This window comes from Typopeltis vanoorti, chromosome 9 (assembly GCF_054136105.1).
Source record: "Typopeltis vanoorti isolate ZY-2024b chromosome 9, IOZ_Tvanoo_1.0, whole genome shotgun sequence".
Taxonomy (NCBI): domain Eukaryota; kingdom Metazoa; phylum Arthropoda; class Arachnida; order Uropygi; family Thelyphonidae; genus Typopeltis; species Typopeltis vanoorti.
Genome location: NC_143557.1, coordinates 34,782,251 through 34,803,994, shown reverse-complemented (window position 1 = coordinate 34,803,994; position 21,744 = coordinate 34,782,251). Strand labels below are relative to the sequence as shown.

Here is a 21,744-nt window from a genome sequence, read left to right as displayed (position 1 = left end):
TCCAACAGTAATATAAATGATTGGTTTTTGCATATTGGTATTAAAAATATTCTGTTTCAGGTGTAAAATTTAAAAAAAATTACTTTCTTTTATTTTGTTCCTAATTAATGTTATGCAACTTTCTCTGTACATTTTAGCATGCTTCCTGTGATTTTATTATGCTATTATATTATAATAATATGTGTATATAACGATAATGCATTTCATATCTTTTTTGTAACTTGATGCATATTGTAACCTAGATTGTAATATTTCGTACTAGAATATGAAGCTTGCAATAAAAAATCTATCTATCAAAATTTGGGATATTCTGGAGGGGGTCACAGACAACTCTGCAATCTACATGTTATGTAAAAACAAAGAAAAACTAATAGCAAAGTTCCAAAGACTGAAACAGCAAGCAAGCAACAGACAATCCAGACGCAATTCCCGAAGAGCAGCTAATCATAAACCAGCGACATAAGGAACAGCCAGTTGCAAACAAGTGAAGTAAAGAGTAAATAACCACCAGTGGATCACAGCCAAGTTATCAACATCCAGCTACAACCTTAACGAAGGTGAACTCTCGCTTCTTCAAAAAAGGCTTAAACTATGCTATCACACCAAACTCAGTAAACATACTAGACTTCATATACCACATTGAAAGAGGTCTAAAATCCCCCCCCCCCTCTAATAAGCCGATAAAATATGGATGAAATCATTGAACATACTAAATTCTAATAAACAGCTAAGTTGCAGTATAACCAAAGCAGAAAATAGCCCTTAAATCTTAAAGAAATATCCAAGATATCATTATTATTAAAGCAGATAAAGGCAATGCTACTGTCATTCTTGATCAGACAGCATAACTTGAAAAAATTAACCAGTTGGTATCCGACCACAACACATACCAATTGGTTAACTACAACCTTACAAACTGCATCAAAAAAACAATAGAATTAAGTCGGTGATCACATGGCCAGAAGAAACAAAAAGCTATTACTACATTATACCTGTGCTCCCAGAATTTATGCCTTGCCTAAAATACACAAAACAAACACACCACTATCAAAATAGTTCAGGATTTGACAGCCTCAATTATCACTTAGCCAAGAAACTAGTGGCTACACTCAAGGAGATGGTAGGTCATTCCCCCTCCTACATAAAAAAAATACACACTTAACAAACAAAATTAGAAACATCACACTCAGCGATGAAGATTTATTAGTCAGCCTTGACATAACTGCTGTTTTCACTAATATCCCGATCACTGATACTATTCTTCTCATATAGAATGTATTTCTGCCCGATATCACAGTTCTCTGTACCCACGTACTTCACTCTGGGTATTTTGTGTGGCAAAATAATTTCTGCCTGCAAAAACATGGTGTGTGCCATGGGCTAATTATTATTATTATTAGTATTATTATTACCACGGGCTACTCCAGGAGTCCTTAGACTCATCGAGGGAGGCCCTAAACATCATGTTCACACACCTGTTCAACATTCTCACAGTATCTATCATACCTTGCCTTGAACTCGCTCACTGTCATAGCACCCACAACAGACTCTGGCAGCTTATTCCACTCATTTACCACTCTAAAAGTAAAGAACCCAGCTCTAACACCCCTGCTAACCACGCTCTTGCCCAGCTTCCATGGGTGTCCCCTAGTTCTCCCACCACCAGTTCTGATCTCAAAAATATCATCTGAATTAATCCTATAGAATCCTTTTAGCAATTTGAATGTCTCAATCATATCTCCCCTTTTTCGCCTATCAACTAGTTTCTGCAACCCACAAATCTTCAACCTGTTCTCATATGGTGCATTCCATAGACCTGCTATCATCTTAGTCACTCGCCTCCGGATCCTCTCAACCTCCTCCCCATCAAGAAGGAACCGAGGTGACCAAATCTGGGCACAGTAGTCGAGATGAGGTCTTATCAGGGCTCGGTACAGAGGTACAATAACTTGTTTTTCTCTACTCGTCAAGGTATTTTTCAACAACCAAGTGAGTTGATGAGCTGATTTAGCTACTTTCGCAATGTGCCCCCTAACTTCATCTCCCTGTCCACCAACACTCCCAAGTCCCTGGCCTCATCAATCTCTTGGAGTACAGTTCCACCAATGTGGTATACTGCTGCTAATCTTTTCACTCCGAAATGCATAACCTTACATTTTGTCACATTAAATTGACATCCATTCTCCTTAGTCCAGAACTCCAATCTATCTAAGTCATCTTGCAAGACTTTGACATCTTCTGCATTCACTATCGCCCTACCCAACTTTGCATCATCAGCGAACAAATGAACTGTCCCACTTAGACCATTCCCTATATCGTTAATGAACAGATTAAACTGCAGTGGTCCAAGAACAGAACCCTGTGGTACACCACTAGTCACAGGCCGTTTTTTCGACTCTACTCCTGAATAAACTACTCTTTGATATCTCTCCATCAACCACCCAGCTATCCATCTCACCAACCCTATATCCATTCCCATATGTTGTAGTTTACGTAGTTAATGTAGTTAATCACTCCCCATCCGTAGCTAACTTTTACATGGAAGACTTTGAGCAAAGAAAAAAAAAAGTTCACAAGATCCTCCAAAAAAATATCATTAAAAGCAAAAAAAATTACAAGAATGCCATAGCCATACCATATATTAGGAGCATATCAGAAAAAAACAGAATGCTACTTAAATACAACATTAATGTAGCCTCTACATGTCAAAAAAATTAAAAAATATAGTTAGCACATCCAAGAATCCACTTCTCTACTTTACCTACACAGGGGTTTCTGCAACCACCCTACATAGGAGGAAACAGGGTGCACTATCCCAATAAGAAAAGACAAACATGAACAGCACATTAAATTCCTCCACTATGGTTAAACAGTCCTCTCAGACCATACACTCCAAACTTGTCACAGAATCAACTGGAAAGGCACCAAGTCCCTACACTGCACCAAAACCTAGTTTGAAAGAAAGTTCAAAGAAGCCTGTAAGATCTGAAACATCATCAGAATCTAAACAAGAATGATGGATTAATAATTCCAAGAATCTGGAAGACCTATCTTACACCATATAGCATCCAGAACAACCCCAACATAAGAAAACCTTATTATAAGAGGATTGTTGAAATTTGTTATGTAGTTCCACTATAAAACTTTATTTTTATTTATTTTGAGATTTTTTAATCATCTGTATATTATTATACTGATATGTATAATACTGATATAACTTATATGCCAGCCTGGTTGGCTGAGTGGTTAGCGTATCTGCTCTCTAGCCAGAAGGCTGCAGGTTCGAATCCCGCCATGGGCATGGACGTTTGTTATTGTCTGTGAAAATAATAGTGGTGATGGCGGACAGTAGATGATGATGGTGTAGATGAGGCGGCTTGTGGATGAGGTTGAGTGGTGGAGATGGAGAGTTGTAGAGTAGGTGCCCTCCCTCAATGAGTCTTAGGACTCCCTGGAAGTGTCAAATAATAATGTATAAAAATTTTATTTTATTTTGTTAATTTAAATTTTTGTATATGTTTAATTTAGTATTTTTTCCCCACCAGAGGTCAGGCTAGGATAAATGATTAACAAAGCATTTAGATTTATCTTACTTTTGTGTAGTGTCATGTAGCTTGTGTCTTGTGCATGTGTTTGTTTTCCTGATGATGACTTCAATACAGAATTCGAAATGTTGAGTGTTATTTTTTTAATTATAAGTGAAGTAATTACTCTAATGTGTGTTTTTGTCTCCATAAATTCTCCACTATGATCGTTAACATTAAGGAATGTGTGTTGCAGAACTACTCTGTCAATTTATATTGTGTGTGTATGCACGCGTGTGTGTATACCTGCAATATAAATTTGTGCTGCAACTAGCAGGATTCGTTGTGAACTTATAACTTTACTTTAGATTCTACAAGATTCATAACCAAATGTTTTGATAATTCATGACATTGGGTTTTAACTCAAACAAACAGAAAAAACTACGTTTTTATGGAAAAATTTTTACATTGGAAGAGATTTTTCATAGAATGGGAGAGTGGAGTAGAACAAGAGGCCATTGCTGGAAACTGTATAAGGAGGGTGTGAGCAAAGGAGTGAGACACAGGTTCTTTGCATGGAGGTGGTTGGTGAGTGGAATGCATTGCCTGAGTGTGTTGTGGATGTGGACATGTTGAATCAGTTTAAGACAGTTGGATGAGCATTGTATTCAATTGCGAGTACTTTCCACGATGAGTCTCTGCCTCCATGGAGGTCAAATGTTAACAATAATAATAATAAAAACATATATTATGTGTACATACTTGTTGTATCCTATCAGATGCTCAGGTTTGTTAAAACATCTCTATATTTGTATCAAATGTTATGAAAATTCCCAACCGTTCATATCTGATTAGTGGAATGCCTTTAAACTGAATTATTTTTAAAATACAGGAAATTATTGCCTTGAGACCAAAGTAAAACATATATATGTACTAGGGGGCTCTGCTCCCCCCTGACAACTGCAGAATATTTTCCTGATATTTATTTTTTATGTTATTCCCAGAGTCCTCTGATTTTTGTTTAGCTAGTTTTACAGAGTGATATGCCTTCTTACATTTTTGTCTGTATTCTCTAAGATCACAAGTTGTAACTTACTTGCTAGGAACTTTTGATAGATATGCTTTCTGCTTTTCCTTGACTGCCTCTTAAACTTCTTGTGTCCACCATGGAGTTCTGATTTTTGTATCATTGCAGACAACCTTACCACATGCTTCTCTTGTTGAATCAATCAATCAATGTTTTCTTAAGGATTTGTTACTGAATCTCCAGTTTTCTACAATTCACTGCTGAAAACTTCTCCACTTTGATTCTTTGAGACTTTCTTACACACACTCCTTTTCAGTATGAAATTCAGTTTTATCCTACTCAAAACTGAGTACCGATCACTTCCAATTTCAAATCCTCTTTATACTCTTGTGTCCTGAACCAGTAGGAAAATAATAACATGGTCAATAAGACTTTTCTTATTTCTTTCATCTTCTCTCCGAGTGAATTTGTGCACATTTTTATGTTGGAACATGCTGTTAGTAATAAGTAATCCATATTCTGAACAGAAATCCAACAGGTACTTATCATTTTTTTTTTTATTTGGTTTGCTCTTTTCTCTACATTTTCCCAAAACATTTCTATATGTGTGGGGTGCTTAAGGGTTCTGACCTAATGTCCATTTCTTACCTACTTGTGGTGCACTCTGTTAGGTATTGACCTGGATACTGAAAGAACAAGGATGAGCTGGCAATTTGGGATTTAGATTTGATTTAAACTGTAATGCAAGATGATTTTATGTAAATGTACATGCAGGGGGTGACCATAAATTAACTTTCCCTCTTTGGAGGTATCTGTAGCTAAAACTAATGCATGGAATGAGACCACATTTTATATTGAGACTTTCGAAGGCATGGGGAGATGCATTCTGCGAAACAAAGATTTAGTACCAAAAGTTGCCAATAGGGGTAATTTGGTGCTGCAGAGCCGAAAGCAGTCAAATATTTGCAGTAAACGCAGGTAAAAAGGATTATGAAAATTTTACTGTGCGTACATGACAACAGTGCCACCAATTCCACTTAAAAAGGGATTAGGAATGTTCAGGCAGTTATTCGAATGACAGATGAATTGTGCTCAGTATGCATCCTACCTTGCCTCAGCATGCTTTACTTGTTAAGTTGTTTTACCTTAAACAGTGCAATGCTGTAGCGGCCCTCTGGGAAATTAGAAGGCTTCATAACCTGCATACAGGTCCTGTGTCAGCAGTAGCACTGAGAGCTATGATTAAGAAGTTTGAAGAAACTGAATCACTAGGAGTTAGGCCTGGCAGAGGACGAAAAGCAGTCAAGAAGATGAATAAAAGATTATTTCCTGTGAGTTCAATCACTGCATTAATTTCTGTGTCACTCGCAAGTTGTTGTTTTAGTTTAATTTATTATTATTCTTATTATCATTGTAACGTACCACATATCCTGCTGGAATGAGTGACGCGGCTGTCACTTACACCGTCGAAATGTTATTATTCCATTTTATCTGCCTTTGATGTAATTACCCGCTTGTTTTCAGTTCCACCAGTGCCAAAATTTCCCCTATCGGCAACGTTTGGTACTAAATATTTTTTTTGTGGAAATCATCTTTCCATGCCTTCAAAAGTCTCAATATAAAATTTGGTCTCATTCCATTTATTGGTTTTAGCTACAGATGCCTCCAAAGAGGGAAAGTTATTTTATGGCCACCCTGTTTAATAAAACTAAAAAACTTTATTATTATTATTAAACAAGACCTCATGGAGTCAAAGACTCATCTGGGAGGTCCTTTTATCACACACACATCTCATCATACCATGCCTTGAACACACTCAAACTCCTTGCAGACACCACACTCTCAGGCAAGGCATTCCAGTCATTCACAACTCTGCACGAAAAAAACCTGCCTCTCACTCCCCTACTCACACCCTCTTTATACAGTTTCCAGGGATGACCTCTGGTTCTCCCCTGATCTCCCACTATTCTCTGTAGAACTTCTCCACCATTGATCTTATAACAACCCCTTACCAACTTGTAGGTCTCTATCATATCTCCCCTCTTCCTTCTCTCCACCAGACTCTGCAAATTACATCTTCTCTGTAGTCTACTAAGTCTATTTCTATTACTTCATCAGTCTACTAAAATGAGATCTTGTTCTTTTAAACACACTTTTACAAAAAAAAAAAAAAAAAAAAATCAATTTTCTTTTGTTCTATTCATCGTGACTGCCTCATTGAATGTATATGTTGTTTTATCTCAAATAATTCAATTATAATTACAAAGTCTTTGCCAGAGAAAACAGTAAAAGAAGCAATTGAAATACCAAAAAAAAATAAAGTGATTAAAAATGTAGTTTTAATCACTTCTGTTTATATAAATACATTTTGTAGGATATTTGTTGGAATCATTACAAATGAAAAAAAAAAAACTTGAATACGTTTGTCCTTCATTTATTCTATTAAATTTTCTTATTTATGGCTATTTTGCCTATTTTTCTTTAGGGGTACTACCTCTTTTTATGATGTCATTGGCATTGTACTCAATTTTTAGGGCATCACTCATGTTTTAAAGATATAGATATATGAAGAATATAAGGGAAGAATAATTTTGGACATATCTTTGTAGGATGTTCCTGGTTGAGTGGCATCCAGCATATGGCGATATTACTTGAGTATGACTGAAAGGAAGGGGTGGTGGAAATGTGGAAATAGAGTGATGTGGGAGAATTGTGGGTCAGACACAAGGTATGTGAAATTTAAAACCCTGGATTTAAGAGGGCGCGGTGAATTCTTTGGGAAGAAGCTGAAAGTTAGAAAGGAGAAGGATAGAATATGATGAAAACAAGATTAGGAGTGGGAGTAACGGGGTGTGAGCCATTTTGACTGTGTGTTGTCTTCGGAGCTCGTGGGAAAAGTGGAGGCTATGTCATGTTGGCTTGGTGTTTTTGTCTTGGGTGTATCTGTGTTGTTTTCTATTCAGAGTCTTGACCTAATTTTTATGTTTTGGAGCTTCCAACTCTTGGAGATTATATAGGAGCAGTGAATGTTTATTCAGTTTTGTCACATTTTATGGCTATTGTTTCTGATATTCTAAGCATTGTTTCATTTTACTATATGTCTACTATTATGGCTTTGTTGATTTGCAGGGTATGCTTCTGTTCAAGAGCGTGAATTGCTATTTCTGTTTTTCCTGTATTTTGTATTCTGTTCTTCTTTTGGTTATCATGCTTCTTATTGCTTAGATGTTCTGGAATGCTCTGGATTTCTTATTGCTTAGATGTTCTGACTGCGACATAGCAGTTCTAAGCAATAAGAAACATAATGATCAAAAGAAAAACAAAATACAGGAAAAACAGAAATAGCAGTCCATGCTCTCAAACAAAAGCATGACCCGCAAATCGACAAAGCCGTAATAGTAAACATACAGGAAAATGAAACAATGCTTACAATATTGGAAATGATAGCCATAAAATGTGACAAAAACTCAACGTTCACTGCCCGTATATAAGCTTTGAGAGTTGGAAGCTCCAAAACATAAAAATTAAGTCATGACTCTGACCAATAGAAAACAACACAGATACACCCAAGACAAAAACCACCAAGCCGACATGACATAGCCTCCACTTTTCCCATGAGCTCTGAAGACGCACACAGTCAAAACGGCTCACACCCTATTACTCCTACCCCTAATCTTGTTTACCTCATATTTTATCATTCTCCTTTTCCCAAAAAATTTCTATCTTTCACCTTCTTTCCAAAGTATTCACTGCCCACCCTTAAACCTGACTTTTAAATTTCACATACTTTGTGTCTGACCTGCAATTCTCCCACATCTCTTTATCTCCACATTTCCATCCCCACCTCTTCCTTTCATCTCAGTCATATTGCCAGATGCTACTCAATAAGATGACAAACCAGGAACATCCTATAAAGGTATGTCCAAAATTATTCCTTCCTTATCTTCTTCATATATCTGTATCTTTAAAACATCAGTAATACCCTAAAAATTGAGTATAAAGCCTATGTCATCACAAAAAGGGGTAATCCTAAACAAAAATAGGCACAATAGCCATAAAAATTAATATTTATTTAGAGGAGTAACATGGAAAATTTTCCAGAAATAATATCTATTAAATTTTATTTTTTATTATTTCAGAAGTGCATGCAGTCTTGTTAGAGAAATTCTTACAGGTTCATTATTCCTTCCAGCAATGGATATAATTGCAGATCCAGTAGGTATTGAACTTTGTAGAAATAGATGATACTTAATTTTTTTTCTTTTTACCTTATTCAATATATGTACATTTTCATTAAAAAAATGAGCAAGTCTATTATGAGCAAATGAATAAAAAATTACAGTTGTAAGACTGAAGCACTGAGAAAGAGGGTAAGTGAAAGAACAGCACTTTAAGGTTCCTGCATTGGTAGGAAAATCTTAACAGATGCAGCATTCCACTATAGCATGCACTGAATGGTATAGTTTCCTCTAAGTCAGAAACACCATGTGGCTGTTGTTTGTTGAGTATGTATTATTTATTCTTGATCTAATCAGATGTCCTGGAAATGTTAAAATTACTGATTTGCACTCAGATAGACCTTTTCATGGCCTGTGCATGTGTATTGTATAGATTAGTTGAGCTTCTCTGATTGACTGGCCACCTCCAGTTGTGAAGTTTACTATTAATGACTTTCTCTCACTCACTACACACACACACACACACAATCACAGTTGAGTAGGAACTTTCTCTCTTTTTTTTTATATCTAGACCACTCAGTATTTTTAGGATGTTTTACAACTGAAAGATACCAGAAGTTGAACCATTTTTGATGTGGTAGGAGGTGTGAATTGCATTGGTCATCTGTGCAGGAATTGGAGGAGAAAATACTGAGAGGTTAGCAGTGGTGTATGGATGTGAGGAGTGAAATAAATGGTTAGAAGTTGCACCACAATGTTCAAAAGAAACCAAGGGCAACTGCCATTCGTACAAGAGACAGTTTTCTGTGTTTGTATTTGGATTTGTTCATGATTTTCTGTATTGGTAATGAAAGTCAGTTTAGGCCGAGAATATGGCTGAAGTTTCTGTTCAAGTCAGAAATAAACTCTGATAGAAACAAGGTTTCCCATTTGCCATTTTCACTTGATTTAAGTATATTATACTTGACATGAAATCATATTCTTGTATTACTAAAATTAAGGGGATATTAAATCCCACATAGTTTTAAAACCGAATAAGAAACTCAATGATAGGAATCAGAGAGTTTCTTGCCGAATAAACTCTCTGATTCCTATCATTGAGTTTCTTATTCAGTTTTAAAACTATGTGGGATTTAATATCCCCTTAATTTTAGTAATGTTTTCATTGCCGAAATGAAGCTTATTAGCTATTTATACTTAAGTCATATTCTTGTTTTAATCCTTACTGAAGTGTAAGCCAACAAAGTTTGTGTGATGAATATCTTCATGACCAGTCCATTTGTATATATAGAGGCTTTGTATGTAGACCTCACATAAATTATATTAGAATATTGTAAAGCACATTTCCTTTTGGAAGTAGTGAGACAAAATGTGTTATATTTCGCATGCTGTAAATTATGGCAATGGTAACTACCCGGACCAGTTTCAACCTTTATTGAGGATTTCATTGATTCGGTATTCTCTTGGTTCCAAAAACTCACAACTCACCTAAAAAGGTTGCTCTCTTAACTAAAAAATAAAATAATAAAAAAAAACTTACAAATCTCTTTGCTTCACCCTTTCAGCACAGCAACAGGGCAGGGCTTCCAGCAGGTATAGGCCTACCTTGTTGGAGACCAGGAGAAGCCCTTCAGCACATTTCCCAGATATCAACATTATTGAAATATCTCTGGTGGGAGCTAGAACCAGGAAGATATTAGGGTTGAAGTACTGTAGAATTCATATTTTTTCCATATATAAGTAATGATGTATTATTTAAACACTCTGTATCAGAGAAATGTGTAGGAATTTTTTTCACTTGGTTATAAAGAATATTTTGCTTGAAAAGAAATTATATTCTTGTTTTAATCATCATCCATGGGTTATCAAGTAAGTTTGCAAGGTATTTTCATGACTAGCCTGCTTGTGTATGTAGAGGTAGCTTCTGACTCATCAGCTTTCTTAATAGTGAAGTAAATAGTGCAGTCATGGAGATGCTTTATGTGCAAATTTTGTTTGCTTACACCAGTAAGGATTAAAACAAGAATTTCTTGTTAAGTAAAATAAAAAAAAAAAAAAAATTTAAAAAAAAAAATATATATATATATATACACATACATATACACGAGGGTGGTCTGAAAAGTTCTCGGCCTCGACCATAGGTGGCAACACTATCGGCAAGATTTTTTTTATTCTAAGTTGGTACATCTGTCATTAGCATCCATGTGAAATTGCAAGTCATTCTATCAAGTAGTTTGTTTTATACAGCTGTCTGAAGCAAAAGTGTTGTCTGTATCCCTTGAAATGGATAAAATTGAGTATTGTGCAGTTAATAAAATTCTTTGTAAAAGAAGGTTTAATGGCAAAAGAAATTCATTCGAAGTTCATAAAAGTTTATGGATACTCTTCTCCTTTGTTTACGACAATTAATAAATGGGCTGCTGAGTTTAAAAGTGGCCGTACCAGCCTTGCAGATGATCCACGTGAAGGACGTCCAGAAAGTGTAAGAACACCAGAAATCATTGATCAAGTGCACGATATGGTATTGGATGATCGGCGAGTCAAAGTGCATGAAATTGCTGAGACTATACGCATTTCAAAAGAACATGTAGGATATATTTTGCACGAAGAATTGCAAATGAAAAAGCTTTGTGCAAGATGGGTGCTGTGCTTGCTCACAGCAGATCAAAAACTCACTCGCATGAAAATCTCTGAACAGTGCTTGCAGCATTTTAACAAAAATAAAACTGATTTTGTGCATTGATTTATTATTATGGATGAGACTTGGATTCACCATTAAATAGATTCCAAACAGCAGTCAAAACAGTGGACAGAAGCTGGTGTTCAGCACCAAAGAAGACAAAGTTGGTTTCATAAGCAGGAAAGGTCATGGCATCAGTGTTTTGGGATGCTAAAGGCATTTTGTTTATTAATTATCTTGAAAAGGGTAAAACAATATTACCGAATATTATTCCGATTTTTTAACCAGACTAGAGAAAAAAAAATTTGTGAGAAAAGACTTGGTTTGCAAAAGAAAAAATCTTTCATCAGGACAATGCACCTGCCCACAAAGGTGTTTTGGCAATTTGAAAATTAAGGGTTCTGCACTATGAATTGTTGGAATATCCACCCTGTTCCCCAGACTTGGCTCCCTCTGACTTCTATCTCTTCCCCAAACTAAAACTCTTCCTTGCTGGTCAGCATTTTTATTCAAATCAAGAGGTGACTGCAGCTGTAGAGGGGTATTTTGCAGATCTTACTGAGAACCACTGCAGGGACAGGATAATGGCGCTGGAGCATTGTTGGAATAAATGTATTAGTCTTAAGGGAGATTATGTTGAAAAATATAAATAAGTTTAAAATTATAAATTCTTTTTTTCATTGTTAAGCCAAGAACTTTTCAGATCACCCTTGTATATATTGTATATATATATATATATGGAAAAGCTTTAATGACTGTTACCGAGAGATAAAAAGATGACAAGATATATTTAAAAAGATACTACTAATTTACTAGTTTCGTTGAATAGATCAACATCCTCAGGTATCGCAATCAAAGAAGTATATAAAAAAATTACAGAGACTTAAAATTGTAATAACAGACCAAGTATAAAAAGATAGTAGCGTGTTTGAAAAACAAATGCGAGTATGAGTTCCAAACAAATGTATGCTACACGCTATCGCGAGTGCGCCAGTACTGAACAGAAGCAACGTGTGCATCAGAGAGATTGTAACTCAGGCTGTTGTTGATATGAGAGGAATCTAGAGAAATTTCCCTGGATTCGACAATCTTTCTTTCGAGTTCATCGTAGCACACATGGATGTTAGAAGTTTGAGTCAAGTTTACAATGTGTTGGCGGCCTTCGGCTGAGTTAGCTGAAAAGAGAACATGGCTAGAGAGAGCGCTAGCTCTAGTCCTGTTATAGGAGATATCTGTATGGTGTTCATCCAAACATAGAAGGATGGATTTAGCAGTCTGTCCATGGTATGGCTTTCCACAATCACACAAAATCTTGTACACTCCTGGAAACTGAGTAGGAAGATGTTTCTGTTTATGTTTGCTAAGTAATGAACGAAGTTTTGGAAGCGTAGTGAAGCAAGTTTTGAAGTTAAATTTCTTGAGAATCTTGGCCAGTTTTGGTGAAAGAGAGCTGATGTAAGGCAAGGAGATGAAGGCTCTTGGGGAAGAGGGAGCTTCAGAAGTAGTTGAGTGCCTGGCGGAAAGAAATTTGTCAATTTTCTTTGGAGAGAAACCATTGTTGATAAAAGTTTTTTTTAAGAAAAAGGAGTTCATTTTCAATTTCTCTTTCTTCTGTAAGTAATGATTTGGCTCAGTGAGCTAAGGTGGAAATAATACCACATTTTTGTGGGGGATAGTGATGGGAGGAAGCATGAAGGTATCTATCAGTATGAGTAGGCTTTCTAAAAATTGAGATTTTAATGCTCTTTAAATTTTTAATGCTAATTTAAAGAAGAAAGAGAAATTGAAAATGAACTCCTTTTTCCTAAAAAAACTTTTATCAACAATGGTTTCTCTCCAAAGAAAATTGACAAATTTCTTTCCCCCAGGCACTCAACTACTTCTGAAGCTCCCTCTTCCCCAAGAGCCTTCATCTCCTTGCCTTACATCAGCTCTCTTTCACAAAAACTGGCCAAGATCCTCAAGAAATTTAACTTCAAAACTTGCTTCACTACACTTCCAAAACTTCGTTCATTACTTAGCAAACATAAACAGAAACATCTTCCTACTCAGTTTCCAGGAGTGTACAAGATTTTGTGTGATTGTGGAAAGCCATACTATGGACAGACTGCTAAATCCATCCTTCTACGTTTGGATGAACACCGTAGAGATATCTCCTATAACAGGACTAGAGCTAGCGCTCTCTCTAGCCACGTTCTCTTTTCAGCTAACTCAGACGAAGGCTGCCAACACATTGTAAACTTGACTCAAACTTCTAACATCCATGTGTGCTACGATGAACTTGAAAGAAAGATTGTCGAATCCAGGGAAATTTCTCTATATTCCTCTCATATCAACAACAGCCTGAGTTACAATCTCTCTGACGTACACGTTGCTTATGTTCAGCACTGGCGCACTCGCAACAGTGCGTAGTATACGTTTGTTTGGAACTCATACTCGCATTTGTTTTTCAAACACGCTACTGTCTTTTTATACTTGTTCTATTATTACAATTTTAAGTCTCTGTAATTTTTTTATATACTTCTTTGATTGTGATACCTGAGGATGTTGATCTATTCAACGAAACTAGTAAACTAGTAGTATTTTTATAAATATATCTTGTCATCTTTTTATCTCTCGGTAACAGTCATTAATGCTTTTCCATAATATTCCAACTGAGTAAAAATGAATTCTCATAGTATATATATATATATATATATATATATATATATATGAAAAAGCTTTAATGACTGACACTGAGAGATAAAAAGATGACATGATATATTTGAAAAGATACTGCTAGTACACTAGTTTTGTTGAATTGATCAACATCTTCAGGTATCACAATCAAAGAGGTATATAAGGAATTACAGAGACTTAAAATTGTAATAACAGAACAAGTACAAAAAGGCAGTAGCGTGTTTGAAAACAAGATGCGAGCTTGAGTTCCAAACAAACATGCTACTGTCTTTTTGTACTTGTTCTGTTATTACAATTTTAAGACTCTGTAATTCTTTATATACTTCTTTGATTGTGATACCTGAAGATGTTGATCAATTCAACGAAACTAGTGTACTAGTAGTATCTTTTCAAATATATCATGTCATCTTTTTATCTCTCGGTATCAGTCATTAAAGCTTTTTCATAATATTCCAAATATATATATATATATATATATATATTTAATACACTTATATAACTAAGTAAAAATCTTTCTTCAGCTATCTCTGATCCAGAAAATTTTAATAATGTGTCAATACTCAATTTTACTAATTGTATATGGAACATGTGTAACTTGTGCATTGATTCAGCCTTAATTTCTTCCGTGGTCTATCTACCACTGATGAGCCCTTAGTAAAGGTCAAAATGAGTCTGGGTAATGACCCCTTTCATAATCCGTCACAATTCACACATTAAGGTAATTTACATGAAGCCTGTGTGTGTGTGTGTGTGTGTGTGTCTGTGAATTATATCAATTCACAGACTCTGTAATTCTGTGTGTATGTAATTCTCTGTAATTCTGTGTGTGTGTCTGTGAATTATATCAATTCACAGACACACACACACACACACACGTTTTTCAATATTGAGCAACATATTGAAAAACATCTTCGAGGTATTGAATATCATAAGAGTGAAGCTTGAGCTTTGTCATCACATGAGCTCTTTTCAACTGACCCACAAAATGCTTCATAAATGAGACATCAAGTTTTATGAGAAAAATTAGAACCATTACTATGATACAATGGAGAGAAAATTTTGTTAGTCTTTGCAAACAGCATTAGATGCCAAACATTTAAATATCATCATCATCAAATTCCTGCCACGTACCCTCAAGGGGTGTACAAGATATGATAGCACTGCATGAAAAATTTACATCATTACTAACTTCCCATCTATAATTTTCCTCCAGATCAACCTGTTACCCAACATGATCAGATCTTATATTTCTATCTTCTAAGGTACTTTTTACCTATCTTGGTCTTCCTCTGGTCTTTTTCCTGCCAACCTAGTAGAGAACACTTTGTTTTGCTAATCTATCCTCTCCCATTCTGTTTAAGTGACCATACCACCTGAGATTAGTTCTGGTGTCGCATTCCTGAATTCTGACAATGTCAAGTTATTACTATTATTACTATTATTACGGGCAACTCCAGGGAGTCATTAGACTCATCGAGGGAGGCCCCAAATCATATTCATCACAACTATCTGACATTCATACAGTATCTATCATACCTCGCCTTAAACTCATTCACTGTCACAGCATCCACTACAGACTCAGGGAGCGCATTCCACTCATTCACTACTCTAAAAGTAAAGAACCCAGCTCTAACACCTTTACTAACCACACTTTTGCCCAGTTTCCATGGATGTCCCCTAGTCCTCCCACAACCAGCCCTGTTCTCAAAAATATCTTCTGAATTAATTTTATAGAAACCTTTCAGTAATTTGAATGTCTCAATCATATCTCCCCTCCTCTGCCTATCAACCAATTTTTGCAACCCACAAATCCTCAACCTGTTCTCATACGGTTCATTCCACAGACCTGCTATCATCTTGGTCACTCGCCTCTGGATCCTCTCCACCTCCTCCCCATCAAGAAGAAACCTAGGTGACCAAATCTGAGCACAGTAGTCTAGATGGGGTCTTATCAAGGCTCGATAGAGAGGAACAATAACCTGCTTGTCTCTGCTTGCCAACGTATTCTTCAGCAACCAAGTGATTTGATGAGCTGTTTTGGTCACTTTTGCAATGTGTCCCCTAAATTTCAATTCCTTATCCACCAACACTCCTAAATCTCGTGCCTCATCAATTTCCTGGAGCTGGGTTCCACCAATGCAGTAAACTGCCGCCAATCTTTTCACCCCAAAATGCATAACCTTACATTTTGCCACATTAAACTGACATCCATTCTCCTTAGCCCAGACCTCCAATCTATCCAAATCATCCTGCAAAATTTTGACGTCATCTGCATTCACTATTGCCCTACCCAACTTCGCATCATCCGCAAACAAATGAACTGTTCCTCTCAGATCATTTCCTATATCATTTATGAACAAATTAAACAGCAGTGGTCCAAGAACAGATCCTTGTGGCACACCACTAGTCACAGGCCGTCTTGTGGACTCTACTCCCGAGTAAACCACTCTCTGATATCTCTCCATCAACCACCCTCCTATCCATCTCACCAACCCTATGTCCATTCCCATATGCTGCAATTTACTGATTAGAATTCCATGTGGAATCCTGTCAAAGGCCTTGGCAAGGTCCAGTAGAATCACCGTAAACCCATTACCCTTATCCAGTTCAGCCGTCACTGTGTTATAATACGTGAGCAAGTTACTGAGGCATGACCTACCCTTCACAAAACCATGCTGTCCTCGATACAGTATCCCATTTTCTTCTATCCAATCTTGTATTTTCCTCTTGACTATTTTCTCTAAGACCTTGACAATGATTCCTGATATGCTAATCGGTCGGTAATTTACAACAGCAGTCTTGGAACCACCTTTGTGCAGTGGAACTATTTTGCCCTCTTTCCACCCGCTCGGGACTAACCCAGACCCGAGACTCAAATTAAACAAAATGGTCAAGGGTACTGACATTTCTTTAGCTGCTTCTCATACAACACGAGCTGGTATACCATCCAATCCCACAGATGTATTGACATTGAGGTTATGCAATAGACTACTCACCTCCACTTCATTAACCACAATTCCCGTATAATCTACTGGTTTATTCGTTTCTGCAATGTCACCACCTGGATGATATACTTTTGCAAAGTGCTCACTCAGTAACTCAACTATCTCAACTGATTCAGTTACCTCCCTACCATCGGCATTCTTTAAAATCAATCTGCCATGTACATTTTTCCTTTTACTTGCTACATATCTAAAAAACTGTTTAGGATTCTCTTTAGCCTGCATGGCCAATGTTCTTTCGTAATCCTTCTTTGCTTTTCTTACCACACTCATCACCCTTCTGGCCTGCGCTTTATACCGTTCATGTGCCTGCCGGTCACCCTTCTCCTTAAATTCCCTCCATAGTTGTTTCTTTTTTTGCAACTCAAGCTTAATGGTGTTATTCATCCATTTAACCCCTACTTGATTTATTATTCGGACTCTAGGTATACAGTCAGCCATTGCTTCATGCAAGCACTTCTTAACTACCTCCCATGCACTATCAACTTCTAGTCCTTGCAGTTGTACATGCCATGGCACTGAACCAATCAAACTCCTAAGCTTGTCGTACTTTCCCGCCCGATAATTCCACATGTACCCTGTGTTAATTGAAAATTCTACACCTTTAGCCACCTCCCAAGTTAAGACCCTATGATCACTCTCACCGATTGGTGGCAATGTGGTCATATTTGTTACAGCCAAATCCTCAGATGTAATTACTAGGTCAAGCACTCTCTGACCCCTAGTATTTTCCATTACATGCTGTCGCAGATAGTTATCCCTTAATAACCGCATAAAATCCAGTTCCTTCCTCCCGTGTGTCCTCTCCTCACTCCAATCAATGCGACCATAGTTGAAATCTCCCATAATAATCACCTTCCTTCCACCCATTTCTTCTATTTGCTTGTGCATACTGTCACCACCATCTTTTCCATCACCTGGTCTATAGCAGCACCCAATTGTATATTTAATTCTGCTAGCCACAATCTCACACCAAATGGCCTCAAATGTGCTCTTTTCTCTATCCTGCAATTCAACTTCTATTCTCCTTGGCTGGAGCTCATCAGCTATCATCAGCAATACTCCTCCCCCCATTTTATTCTCTCTGTCATTCCTGAACACACTATACCCATCACATTCAATCCCACTAGTTATATCATCTACAGTCAGCCATGTTTCACTAATACCTATAACCTGTGGTCTGGAAGTGCCAACCATGGCCAAAAACTCTTCCTTCTTGTTCCTAATACTCCTAGTATTAGTGTACATGAATTTAAGACCCCCATTAGCCCCAACCCTACCTTGATGCCTTATATTAACTATCCCACTCTGATTTGTTGTCCTTATTTGCTCTGGCATATTATATTCATTCTTACATTCAACTGCCTCCATAAGGACTGTATCTCTACCCCCCCCCCCCCTAACAAATCTAGTTTCCCTGAATTTGCACATCCACTACATTCAGCAACACTTTCTCAAGTCTTCTTACACCGTAACCATTCAAATGCAAGCCATCCATCTTATATAGATCCTTTCGCCCATCAAACTCACTCCACACATCCACAAATTCCACACCACTCGTCATACATAACCCACGCATAAAGTCATTTGCAATTATAGCCCTCCTTTTAAACATTTCACTGTCATACCGTGGCAAAAGACTAATCATTCTAACTCTCTCACTCTTTTCTTTTGCTACCTCAAACAATTCATTCAGGTCTTCTATCATTTCCATTTTATCTCCTTTCAAATCATTCGTACCTGCCACAACAATCATTTCTTTCACCCTTTCCTTTTGCTCTCTAATAGACGCAGTTACGTCCTTTATGGTCGCACCAGGTTGGTACGATTTTGTCAAGTCCTCTACTAACACACCTCGTACTAACGAGTCTCCATACAGCACTCTATCCTTCATTTTGTTCATGTTCACATTCATACATCTATTTTTCCTGTCATACCTTTTATTATTGGTTGGTTCATTCAGTCTACTTTTGTTCATGCACTCTAGCTGCTGTTTTGCTCTTTCTATCGCACTATTCAACAACGCAATCTCACTCAATGCATCTATCTCATCTTTTTTGTTCTCTGAGAAACCATTTATACTATCATTCACACTTTCTACATTCACACTCTCACAATTTTCATGTACAACCTTGCCGTTTCTTGTCATATCCCTATTTCCTTCATTTTGAAGGTTGACAAAAATATCACACTCACGATCCGAAATACACTTCAATTCCGCATTCTCCCTACATTTTCTACACACATTCAATCCTTTATCATCATCTAACCACACTCCGACCGCACTCCGCAAACCGTACATTTCACAGCTAGTACACTGACTCATTTCTTTTATGCTACCGTTCTTAGATAACGATGGCGAACCTTCATTACTGGCCGCCATTTTCCTGCGCACAGGTGCCATATTTATCTGTAACGTGTTTTGTCAAATTAAACGTTATAACACACCAAAAATAGACGCACTAAAATACGCAAGGCAAACAAAACAAAACTACACAATATTAAGTAATTTGTATCGATAACTGAAAATGATACTTATCTTATCTGGAGCTTGCATGAACACTACTCATTACGAATTCAGCTAGCGGCGACTTCCGACATAGATTATGTTATAAAACACTTAGTACACTAACCACGTTAATAAAGCTCTAATAATATACCAAAATTATTGAATCCAAAACACCAAAACAAAAAAATTGAATCCAAAACACCAATAAATCAACAAAAAACACAAATCTCTCAGGAGCTCTCCGATAGCACGACCGTTCACCAGCTAGCCTCGACACCAAGTGAAGTTCTTTCCTAATATCCTCATTTTGAATATGATATTGCCATTGATGCCATCTGTTCATGCCCCTAGTCTTTCTTAGCATCTTTTATCTTTAGTCAAGTGTTTTACTTCAGCTCTCAGATCCATGAGTTAAAATTGGTTTGAACAATCTCTTGTATATGGTTAACTAATTTTGGCTAATTGGTTGAATAGCAGGGAATGAGTCATGACAAGGGGCCATCACTGGAAATTATGAAAGGAATCTGAGAAATAGGGTGTGGAGTGGTTTCTTTGCATAGAGGGTGATTGAACCATGGAATGCATTGCCTGATAGAGTGGTGAGAGTGAGAACGGTCAATGCATTTAAGGAGTGGTATAATAGACTTTGTGTTTCCTAGGAGGGACCTCCCTCGATGAGTCTTGATAGACTTGTGTTTCTTAGAAAGGACCTCCCATGATGAGTTTTTTGACTCCATGGAGGCCTGAATAATAATAATAATAATTTCTCTTATTCCATATAAATTTATTCAATGACTTCTTACTATACCAGCTTTGATGATTCTGTTGTCTTTTTCCATATTTAATGTACCACATTCACTAAAAATCGTACCCAAGTAGCTGAAATGTTTTACTTGTTCTATAGGTTCTTCATTCACAATGCAGTTGATATTTTCAATGCTTCTCCTTATTTTCATTGTGTTTGTCTTGTTATTGCTGACCTTCATACCATATCTATTACAACAGTTATTCAATTTAGTCAAGGAATCTTGCAGACTTGTAGCAGATTTATTTAGAGGTATAACATCGCATAAAGCAAAGAGCTGACATTAACATCTCTAATTTTGATATCAGGTTTAATACCACTTTAATTCTTAATGTGATTCATATAGATAATGAATAACAGAGGGGATAATGTACATCCTTGTCTTACACCGGATTTAACATTAAACCATTTCCTGTACTTCCTTTAATTCTAGCTGTTGACCACTGTCGGTGCCAGGTTATTTTGTACTGTAGGCAAAGTTTACAAGTGCACCCCTTATTTCACAAGTTGGATATTTTTTAAAATGAAATTTTAAATCCTGAAAATCCCCACTTTCTCCACACATTGTTTGGAAAATCCCCACATAAACTAAAATATTTCTAATTGACATTAAACAAAATAAAATTGTCTTTCAGGTTAAATTAATAGGTAAATTAATAAGGCTTTTTTATTTTATTTTTTAATTAATTTGAAAATTCTCTATTATAATTCATTTACAAAAAAAAAGTTATAAAATCCCAAAATTTAATATTTTAAAATGTTAATATTTTAAAATATATATCTTAACTGAATTTTAAATAGCGGTAAGTTCAAATTATTTAAGTAAGGAACAAAAAAGAACCAAGAGTTAAATAGTGTGATGTGTGAGGGATAAGGAAAAAGAATCGATATCTAAATCATATGTGACTATTTAATTTTGATATTTTAGTAAAATATGAATAAAGAATAGCTTGAAGTTTTGCACCTCATCATGGTTTGTGCCCTAGGTGGTTGCCTAGTATGACTAAATGGTAATGCAGGCTGTGCTGGTGACTATAATGCCCCACTCACACCATGTAACTGTAGTGTTTTGAATAGCTTCTCTCTTGGCTCTATGTCCTGTGCAGAAATCCAACAGGTATTTGCCATTATTATTAGCTTTGCTCTATTCTCCATATTTTCCCAAAATATTTTTGTATGTCTGACAATTATTTCCAACTCTGCTATTTAGATCCCCAACAAGGACTAACTTTTCCTTTTTCATTGTGTCATCTACAAAACTTAAATATAGATCTTTTTTATATTCCCATGATTTCTCAACTATTTAGTGTAAAGTAAAAATCTGATCCTGACAGCCTCTA

At 36.4% G+C, this 21,744-nt stretch overlaps 1 protein-coding gene across 2 annotated transcripts in view; it reads left to right on the top strand.

Moving 5' to 3' along the window:
* The window catches only part of LOC150102965 (sorting nexin-14-like), a 793,179-nt gene that overhangs the window by 207,331 nt on the left and 564,104 nt on the right, over positions 1–21,744 (top strand). For both annotated transcript variants that reach the window (XM_090397844.1, XM_090397845.1), the window contains one exon: positions 8,691–8,766. In XM_090397844.1, the coding sequence (XP_090253970.1) occupies positions 8,691–8,766 (76 nt within the window). The remainder of the gene's footprint in view (positions 1–8,690; positions 8,767–21,744) is intronic.